Source organism: Camponotus floridanus, unplaced genomic scaffold, assembly GCF_003227725.1.
Source record: "Camponotus floridanus strain SB8 unplaced genomic scaffold, Cflo_v7.5 scaffold135, whole genome shotgun sequence".
In the NCBI taxonomy this organism is placed as follows: Eukaryota; Metazoa; Arthropoda; class Insecta; order Hymenoptera; family Formicidae; genus Camponotus; species Camponotus floridanus.
The window spans coordinates 272,200-283,433 of NW_020229254.1; the positions used below are offsets into that span (position 1 = coordinate 272,200).

Genomic DNA, 11,234 nt, shown 5'->3' on the forward strand with positions numbered 1-11,234 from the left:
AGAATATAAATCGAATATGAAACAACATTTTCATCAAGAAGCATCAACAGAAAATATAGATTTAAATGTACAAAATGCGCTTTGTCCGAAGAATGAAAAACAATATTCTTATTTGCAAACAGCATTTCAACATTCTTTATCTGTTTCATATATTTACAGTATATTAGACTTTTCACATATGATTAAATTATGTCGTAATACGTTCGCAGAATGCAAAATTACATATGAAAATCGGGAAATATCTTTTGCATATATTAGGAAATTACATGACATTCAAGAAAAAAAGATTTGAAATTAGCAAATAAATTAGGTAATGCACATATACATTATTTTAATAAAAAAATGAACGTTTCACTTGCATCTCAAACAATAAGCAGTAGTGTTGCTGATGCCATCGATTATTTAAGGAAAATAAAAACTTTAGGATTTGAAGACAGTGATGCCACAACAGAATTCATAAGAATATTTGATAAACTGTTTGACATGTTAAATGCTAGAAGTTGTTTTGGAACGAATTTCAAGTCGCCCATGACTCCTAAAAATTTGGATTATTTTATAAATACTTTTAACAATAATATTCTTTACATTTCCAAATTAAGAATTGACGGAGTTCCTATTTTTCATCATCGAAGATCAACATTTGCAGTAGGTTTTATAATAAATATGTATAGTATGATCAATTTAGCAAAGGATTTATTTTCTAAAGTTAATCCATTACGTTTATTTTTGCCGTATAAATGCTCGCAAGACCATTTAGAACTTTTCTTTTCTTGCGTAAGAGCTAGAGGGGGTTGGAATAATAATCCTGACTGCTTACAATTCATATGGATTATACGAAAACTTTTGTTTTTAAATATTGTTAAAAGTAGTATTAGTGCAAATTGCATTGATGATAACACTGCAATGCCTGCTATTTTTAAGTGCAAAACTAAAACCAAAGAGAACTCTGAAGCTTTTGATTGTAATGATTTTAAACGTATAACAAATATAATTCAAGCTATGGAGAATATTAATATATCATTTATTCAGCAAAATATTTTATATTATATATCTGGTTATATTGTTCGGGGTTTAATAAAAAAAATAAAATGTGATGATTGTATTGCAATTTTAACTAATACAAATAATAAGACTTATGAACATAATTATTGTTAAGAAATATATTCAGAATCTTCTTTTATGAAATTAATTAATCGTGGTAAATTATATTTACCATCTGCAGTTGTTTATAATATAATACTATTTGTTGAAAAAGCTTTTAAAGCTGAATTAAATGTGCAATCTATGAACGTAAACCATTTTGAAGCTAATATTATTCGAACTACTATACAACATTATATTCCAATAGCTATGTCTTTATTCAAACCACAACATCCTGTAACAGATACTGCAGGAATGGAGGAACTACATGAAATACAATTAATAAGAGCTATAACATCATTATATATTTTTATTCGTATTTCTAAATATAATAAAAATATGACGGAACGAATTTTGAATAAACTTGTTAATAAACGTAGTAAACTTTATAAAATCATTTTATTTTATAACATTTGATTATTTTATTATAGTTTTATTACAGTCAAAAGCTTTTGAGACATACATAATGTTACAGCATGTTAAATATTTTATATTTCTAAGCAATTGGATTATTTTGTAATGTATTTTTTTGGACTGGCTTAATAATCCTTATATAGTGATATTTGTTACTTTACGTGCAATCTTTTAAACCAAAGAATGAACTTAAAAATAATTTTATTTTATATTTATAAGATATTTATTTTTCATTTAAGCTGCAGATATGATATTATTTTTAAGATTGTTCTGCTCAGTATTTTATTTATGTTTTTGTGTTTTATGATGTATATATGTTGTGACGTTGCCGTCATGACGGACGTCCACCCGCCAAAAAGACTGCGTGACGCGAGCCGAGCGGCCGCGCCGGTCGAGAGATCGAGAGCCCCGCCGGGATTTTCAGAGAGGCGAGCGCGTTCGTTTATAAACAAAAGCTTTATTCTTAATTCTATTTGTCTAAACTGTATGATTTTGGGAGCAATAAATCATCGGCGGCGATACCGAAGAACAACCTGGAAGCCTATAAGAAAAGCGACCTTGCCGAATCATCACCGACCAAAACAGTGGCCGTGAAAAACAAGGGTCGGCGATACTCGAGCAGCCTCGCACAATTTCGGTCCATCGGCCCAGCATCCCAGGGTCGGCCAGCAATGACGGGCGCCGAAAGCACCCCGCGAAGGAGCTAAACCTTCTCGGAAAAATCCGGAAAAGCCGCTGCCCTCCGCTGGAGAGAGACAAAGGCCGCAAAGAGCGGCCCGGACGGGAGATTTCCCGAGCACCTGGCGCGGAAAAATGCGCCGGAACAGCGGACCATCGGAGGCGCGGGACCGCGGGCGCACGATGCGCCCTTGCGCCACGCTCGAAAATTCGAGCGCGCGGGAACGGGCCTATCACCTCTCTTGATGGGTTGCGGGGCGATTAGTTAAGGATAAATAGAACGATTCCGAGAGAATGAGAAGACTTGTTCTGCGAGAGTTTCGAAGAAATTTAAAAGAGAGTATCGCGAACGCTCGGCACAGAAAAAGACGATGTGGCGGAAGCAACGAGAGACGAGTTCAACGGTGAGGTCACCCGGCTATCTTGAGTTTTATTTCGGAAATTTGTACGTCGTTCACCGGTACGGCTCGCGAGTCGACCCCTCTGGCCGGTCGCGATTAGTGTTTCGTTTGCGTAAATTTCGCGGTAGTGAAAAGAAGTCGAGTGCGACCGTAGTCAAGGGGCGACAGTGATCCGTCGATCGGTCTCACCCGATATACTCGTTCGCCTCTCCGTTATCCGTGTGACGCGCGTTAAGTGCAGAATTTTTACCTCGAGGCTATCGCCGGTCGGAGTGGAGCGACTCCGACCGATTGTAAGTGCTGTCGACCGCCACCCCAGGGAAAAAGTTCCGCGACAGTTTGAGCGGCGAATTGGTGAGTACCTTGGAAATTGTGACAGCAGACCGGAAGTTGCGCGATCAACACGGGCCTCGATTCTCGACCATCTCTCTCTACGTGCGTTCTGTTTTCTGGCGACTCGCCGCCCGCTGACCGCGGACGTGCGAACAATCGGCTGTCGGAGGCGTAAGCTGTCGACACCCGCCGTGCCGCGTGTGCACCGGCGGGAACGCCTTATCGTTGCGACACGCGAATTTCGCGTTCCGATCGACCAGAGATTGCCGTTCTTGCAGTAGGTTACATCGTCGTGGCGTTATCTCTGGTTACGTTATACTGCAATTAAATAAAATAAAGTATCAAACGTGCATTTCCGTTTTCGATAATTCTAGGATCTTGTATTTCTTTCTGTTCTGCGTACTTGTAATAGCGCGCTTCGTTCGGTTCTCCGAAATCGTAAGCGCTCGCGCGCTTCTTCCCGTTCTTCGTAATTGCAAAAGCTCACGCATTTCTTTCAGTTCTCAGTACTTGTAATATTCGGGACGCTTCTCTCTATTCTCCGTAATAATAGAGTTTCGTGCATTCGAGTCTGTTTACCGTAATTATAAAGCCTTGCGTATTTTACTCGGTTTACCACTATTATACCGTCTTAGCTTTCTTTTCGATTAGTTACCTCGAGCGAACATTTGCGGTGAATCACGTCTCATTATTCCGGTTATTTTCGATTGTATTTTATACTTCATTTGGTTGTCGTCAATCGAAGTATTGCGAACCTCGTTTCGATCTGACTTGTCATTCGATTGGACTTTTATATTTTTCTTTCATTGGTTATTTCTTTATTAATAAATCTGTTATATTGTCTAGTTAAATTCGCGTAATTTATTTGAATGTTCGTCCCCTGTGATCGTAGATATCCGTTACTGTGTCTCTCGCGCATCGAATTAATTAATCGGCTCGCTCAAAGAACCCCTCCCCTCTACCGTTAGGCGAGCTAGTCAGCCCGTGGCGAAGGAGGCTATCACCTTTCGCGCTGTTTAAAAATTTCGTAGAAAAGAAAACTGATGCGTGAAAGACCGCATTTGGCGCCCAACCTATCGAGATATCGAACTGCCTCCGCTCCGCCGCGGCCCGCGCGAGCACCCTTCATCCCTGTTCCTCCGAGCGCGGAAATCATATATTCCTCCTGTGTTTGACGGCATTCTATCCGACCAAAATTAGAACAACAAAGAAGGAGAAAAACGTCGCAATGTATATCGTTATTAATAATATATGTTCCTTCTTCTCTCCCATTGTCCGTGCGATAGTGAACACGTGTAGTACGTAGCGCGTTTCAAATATATTTTACATTGTAATATTAATATTGGTCGTCATTCTGGACACCCGATCCTTTATTATCCCCACAGAGGGAAATAATTGGTGACCTCGACGTGATCGGTGACAAGCAACGAACGCCGCAAGACGGCTAAGAAAAGGCTTAATCTAATTTACGCGATCGAGCACGTGGCACAGTCGCGATGTCCGTACACCGCTCACCGCCTCAAAGCATACACGGCGACGAAGAGGCGCCTGAAAATGCGCGCAGGGATGACCCACTGCGAAATAGGTACGGAGCAATATCGAGGGCCGAGACCGAGACACCTGAAGAAACTGGGATTTATAGCGCCAAGTTGATCAAGTTACCGCCATTTTGGCGAGATAACCCGACACTCTGGTTCATGCAGGTAGAAGCCTCCTTTACATTATCAAGAATCACGAGCGATGATAGTAAGTACCGTTACGTATTGGTCAATCTAGATACTACCGTATTACCGTTCATGTCAGACATCGTAACCTCCCCGCCTGCAACGAACAAGTACGACGTACTGAAACGGAGAATCATCGACGCGTTCGGTAAGACGAGCGAAACAAAACTGCGAAGACTGCTACGTAACCACGAGTTGACGGACGACAAGCCATCTAATTTTCTGCAAAAATTACGTAATTTAGCAGGAGTTCAGTGCAGCGACATTGTTCTACGCACGTTATTTCTGGAACAACTACCAGACAACGTACGTAGTATTTTAGCAATCAGCGAGGTAGGCGATTTATCCAAACTAGCGTTACAAGCAGACAAGGTTTTAGATATGTCAAAGATTAACATAAGCCAGGTCTGTCTTAGCACAAGCAATGCATCAAACGCCAGGAAACCCGAATCTACCTCTGAGATCACAGAGCTGAAAGCCTCAGTAGAAGCCCTAGCGAAGCAATTCAAGAAACTTCAAACTGGACGGCGGAGAAGCCGAAGCAGATCAAGGAATAGACCTCACTACCGTAACAAGTCACCAGCAACAAAAGAGCATAGAGGTACCGATATATGTTACTATCATACTAGATTCGGCAAGGAGGCTTATCATTGCTTAACGCCATGCAAGTGGAAGAAAGAGGACGCGGAAAACTAACTGCGTCGTCTGATATGGCGGGTACCACGACGCACATTCACCCCGCTTCACAATAACAGATAAAGAGAGTCGCATACGTTATCTTGTAGATACGGGAGCAGATGTGTCCGTCCTACCAAAAAACCTAGTCAAAGGCAAAATTACGGCAGGTAATTTTAGGTTATACGCCGCTAACAACACGCCTATCATCACCTACGGAACGAAACTAGTCAAATTGAGCCTAGAATTAAGAAGAAGCATCAAATGGACATTTTTAATATCAGACGTCAAACAGCCTATCTTGGGAGCAGATTTTTTAGCTCATTATGGACTGTTAGTCGATCTTGGACGAAGGACACTCTTGGATTCAACAACTAAATTCGAAATAAGTGGAAAGTTATCAACAACAAAAATAAAAGAACTTACTACCTTCAGTCCAACTAGTCCTTTCGTCGATCTCTTACGGGAATTCAGTGCGATAACCAATCCGGTAAGCCATATAGAGTACAAACCTAAGCATAACGTAGCGCATTACATTGTTACGACAGGCCCACCAGTAGCAGAGCCAGCACGCAGGCTAACAGGAAAAAAATTAGAAATGGCGAAACAACAATTCCAGCATATGTTAGATGCTAACATTTGCCGACCGAGCAACAGCCCGTGGGCAAACCCACTTCATATGGTGCCGAAGAAGAATGGAGATTGGAGAATCTACGGAGACTACAGACGCCTCAACAGGATAACAGTCCCAGACAAATATCCAATCCCACACTTGCACGATTTTGCACACAGCCTGAGCGGATGCAAAGTGTTCACAACACTAGATTTAGCACGCGCATACCACCAAATCCCATTAGCAGACGAGGATCGCCCGAAGACAGCCGTCATAACACCCTTTGGCCTCTACGAATACAACGTGATGCCTTTTGGTTTAAGGAACGCCGCGCAATCATTCCAAAGGTTGATGGACAACACACTTCGTGGACTGGACTTCTGCCATTGTTACATAGACGACATACTTATTGCATCTCCGGACATGGGAATACACCGTAAGCACTTACGTTTAATTTTCGAACGACTACAATAATACGGCCTTTCCATCAACGTTGTTAAATGCAACTTCGCCAAAAACAAGGTCAGTTACCTAGGCTACGTAATCAACGAGCAAGGAACTCAACCGTTAGACGATAAGGTTAAAGCCATTAAAGAATTCGAGAAACCAACGAATGTCAGCGAACTTCGTCGTTTTCTAGGAATTATAAACTTTTACAGACGTTTCATGCCAAATGCAGCACAAATACAAGCACCGCTCCATCAATATCTTCAAGGAGCAAAGAAAAAAGACAAACGCGCAATCCAGTGGAACCCAGAAACAGAAAAAGCTTTCGACGAATGCAAGCAGCAACTAGCACATCCAATTACAGACGCAAGCTAGCTTTAAAAACTGACGCATCAGATACAGCGATGGGAGCAGTATTGGAACAATATAACGAAGGAACATGGGAACCTCTTGGCTTCTTTTCTAAGAAACTCAGTACAACACAAAAAAACTACAGCACATATGACAGAGAGTTGCAAGCTATATACAGTGGACTAAAGTTCTTCCGTCAACTAGTCGAAGGACGCAAGTTACTGATCAAAACAGATCACAAACCACTTACTTACGCATTCTTGCAGAAATCCTCCAAATCCACGCCAAGACAGACAAGACAGTTGGACTATATAAGTCAATTCTCCACGGAAATAGTATATATCAAAGGAGACAACAACACAGTAGCAGACGCATTATGACGAATAAGTGCAATCGACATGCCGATCATCGTTACCACAGAAGAATTAGCGCAAGAACAAGAAACTGATGAAGAACTGCAGAAAATACTACAAGAGAAGAAACTAACTCACTCCAATTGAGGAAACTCCGCCTTGACAACACCGAAACTACCATCTACTGCGACATCTCACAAGAAAAGTACGGCCATACGTACCAGTAACATTACGAAAACGAATATTTGACAATACACACGGACTATCCTCATCCGAGCGGACGCACGACGAAACAACTAATAAGTCGACGATTTGTTTGGCCCGGTATGAACAAGCACATTAACGAATGGCAAGAACTTGTCCACCATGTCAAAGGAACAAGATACACAGACACAACAGAACCGCTCCAGAACACATTCCAATTCCTAATACAAGATTCAATCACATACACCTGGACATCCTGGGACCACTACCCACTATCCAGGGATATCGTTACTGTGTTACCATAATAGACAGATGCACAAGATGGCCGGAAGCAATACCAGTGAAGGACATAACAGCAGACACTATCATCGGTGCCTTTTTCGAAGGCTGGATCGCTTGATTCGGCGCACCAGAAACCATCACCACAGATCAAGGTACCCAATTTGAGTCATTACTATTTAAAGCTTTAACAAATTTGATTGGCAGCCAACGTACGAGGACATTCGCTTACCACCCCGCGTCAAATGGAATGATAGAGCGATGGCATCGCTCGATGAAAACGGCAATCCGTTGCCACGAATCGAAAAACTGGTTAGAAGCACTGCCAGTAGTACTCCTCGGACTACGATCCAGTTATAAGGAAGACATAAAATCGACAGCGGCAGAAATGGTATACGGAACCACACTACGCCTTCCAGCAGAATACTTCTACGACGAACAAACGCAACCAAATCCATACATTTTTGTAGAACGTTTTAGGGAACAAATGAGAAACGTCAGACCTGTGGAAACAGCACACCATACCAAAAGACGAGCTTTCACACACGGAACACTACAAAACTGTACTCATGTTTTTGTAAGAGTTGATCGAGTCAGAAGGCCACTAGAAGCACCCTACGAAGGCCCGTTCCTGGTAATGGAGAGACTGACAGACCGCCTATACAAAATACAAATCCATGGAGAAGCGGTAAATATATCAATAGAGAGACTGAAGCCAGCACATATAGAAACACACGCCACAACCGGAAGCCAGCCAACGGAAGTAACCGAAGTCAAAACCACAACCAGGACACTCAACAAAAAAGTCAAATTCGTAACTCAGCATTAGCTGAGTCACTCGAGAGGGAGCCCTGTGGCGACCAGCTAGGGGAACAACAGTCACACTCAACAGTTGGCAGAATTGTATAAGCGCGCAGCGCCACTCGAAATAGAGAGAATTCCTTCTTCTCTCCCATTGTCCGTGCGATAGTGAACACGTGTAATACGTAGCGCGTTTCAAATATATTTTACATTGTAATATTAATATTGGTCGTCATTCTGGACACCCGATCCTTTATTATTCCCACACCGTAGAATAAGGTTGTAAGGCGTAAGATTCAAGAAATTGACCAATCACAGATAAGAGAAATCAGATATTAAGAGAAACCAATCAAATATTAAGAGAATACTCGACTGTGATTGGTCAATTTCTTGAGTTTTATGTCTTACAAGCTTATGCTACGGTCATGCAGATGAACCTTTAATACCGATTTACAACAGATAATTTAAGCCTATACCTTAAGAAATTGTCCAATCACAGCCGAGCATTGTCTTCATAAGCCGCGTTACGAAATTATCAGTATACTGCAAATTCTATAGTGCACATTACGTATATTATATATTTTCAGTGTTGACAGTAAACTGGCAGCAATTTCGGAACAGGGCCATACTTGACTGTGATTGGTCAATTTCCTGAAGTTTACGCCTTATGCGACGGCCGTTGTACACGACTCTTGAAGTGTCGTCTACACTGAGATTTTAAAGAGACTTAAGGCAGGATACCACCTTTGTACTTTCAAAAAATCGAAAATTTTTTTTTTGGCTTAAAGTACTCTTTCAAGTGTATAGAATCGAAATTCATTCATTAGAAAGGTGACTGAAACCTTTTTCTAGTGTTATAAGCCGGTTTGGAGCGAGCGCTCTCGGCGCGTTTCTCGGGCTGCCGAGCGCGCACAGACAGACTACTACCTGTCTCATCCTACTACTTGTCAATTTACCGACCTAATTATTGTCCCTTTTAGTTCCAAATAGTGAAGTATATGTCGCTAATTACTTTTTTCATAATAATATGACATATACTTCTATGTTTTATATAGTTCATAACGAATTAGTCGTGTAAACATTCACGTGTTGCTTGGTTTTGTCTTTCACAAGTTTCTTTCGAACGTTTATTCATTGTTCATCATGGGGAAGACAAAAGTAGTGGAGAAAAAAGGGACAAGAGGAGGAATTAGTCGTGCCTCGAAACCGAGAAGCAGTGGAAGGAAGCCGCTGAATCGATACATGTTAGAAATAGAAAGTGAGAGTGTCAGTACATCGGCAAAGAAACTGAAACTTAGTAAACATGAATATCATATTAATGTGGACGCAACTTTTGGTTATCGTGTGATCAATTTTGTAAACTGTTTTTGCAGCAATTTCTGAATTTCTAGTGTGCAAAGAGTGTAAATCTCCCATAAAGTTTCAAGAAGCAAGTATCCGTGGATTGGGTTTTAAAATTGCAATTCTTTGTGAACAATGCACACCGAAATATATAAACTCGTGTCCCGTCATAAACAATCACGCATATGATATAAATCGTCGTATAGTTTTGGCTATGCGATTGCTCGGTGTTGGTGTAAATGGCATTAAAAAATTCTGTGCATTCATGTGTTTACCAAATCCAATATTCCAGTCATTTTATGACAAAATAGTTTCGACTATTTCTATTGCTACCGCAGCCGTACGAGAAAAATCAATGAAGAACGCAGCTGCTAAAGAGAAAGAATTGTCAGTACAGAAGGGACTCGCAGAAGGGATAGTAGTTTCCGGCGACGGTACATGGAAGAAGAGGGGATTCTCGTCTTTGTTAGGCGTTACATCATTGATAGGGTGGTGCACCGGAAAAGTCATTGATGTTAATGTAAAGTCGAAAATATGTAATCAATGCAATTATTGGAAAAAAAAGAAGGAACGGCAGAATATGAAGAATGGGCTGAGACACACAAAGATAGCTGTCAAAAAAATCACGAGGGATCGGCAGGAAAAATGGAGGTTGACGCAGTAATTCAAATGTTCCAACGATCCGACAATGCTCCAACGAGAAGAGCTCCACGGTTTGAAATATAGTCACTACGTAGGAGATGGAGACAGTAAAACATTTAAAGGTATTTTAGATTTGAATCCATATGAAAATTTGGACGTCAAGAAAAAAGAATGTATCGACCACATTCAAAAGAGGATGGGAACGTGACTTCGGAATTTGAAAAAAAATGTACGAGGTCTTGGTGGCAAAGGCAAACTAACCGGAAAATTAATTGATGATCTATCATTATATTTTGGTCTGGCAATACGTCGAAATCATAATTCAATTGTTGATATGAAGAAAGAAATATGGGCCACGCTTTATCACAAGATTTCCACGGACGACAACCCGCAGCACGATAGATGTCCAGATGGCGAAAATTCCTGGTGCTCGTGGAAAAAGGCTAAATCTCGCAACGAACTCGTCAATTATCAACACAAATCAGCAATGAAAGACGAAGTTTTCAATGCTGTTAAATCCATTTATGAAGAACTCAGCCAGGATGAACTATTAACACGGTGCTTGGGTGGGTTTACGCAGAACAGCAACGAGTGTTTCAATTCTGTTCTGTGGGCGCTCGCTCCTAAAACCATGTCCAGTGGCAAAAAAGTCATCGACATTGCTGCTGATATTGCAGTATGTAATTTTAATGATGGATTACAGAGCATTATGGACATTATGCAAACTTTGAACCTACCTATAAGTCAAAGTTGCTACGATTTTTGTATAAAAGCCGATAATTATCGTATTCAGAGAGCGGAGGTTTCGATTACTGAAGCTGCTCGAGAGGCTAGAAGA

The 11,234-nt window shown here is 41.0% G+C and overlaps 1 protein-coding gene and 1 long non-coding RNA gene across 3 annotated transcripts; both read left to right on the forward strand.

Moving 5' to 3' along the window:
* The first annotated feature begins 4,462 nt into the window (after positions 1-4,462).
* LOC112637160 lies at positions 4,463-5,386 on the forward strand. Its single transcript, XM_025406195.1, has one exon. The coding sequence runs from the start codon at positions 4,463-4,465 to the stop codon at positions 5,384-5,386; it is 924 nt and encodes a 307-aa protein (XP_025261980.1).
* Positions 5,387-5,788: 402 nt separating this feature from the next.
* On the forward strand, positions 5,789-5,949 carry LOC112637155. Of its 2 annotated transcripts, none has more exons than XR_003122433.1 (2): positions 5,789-5,855; positions 5,926-5,949. It is a non-coding gene; the product is annotated as an uncharacterized LOC112637155 (long non-coding RNA). The 2 variants fall into 2 exon arrangements; XR_003122432.1 differs by having other exon boundaries at positions 5,923-5,948.
* Positions 5,950-11,234: the final 5,285 nt, after the last annotated feature.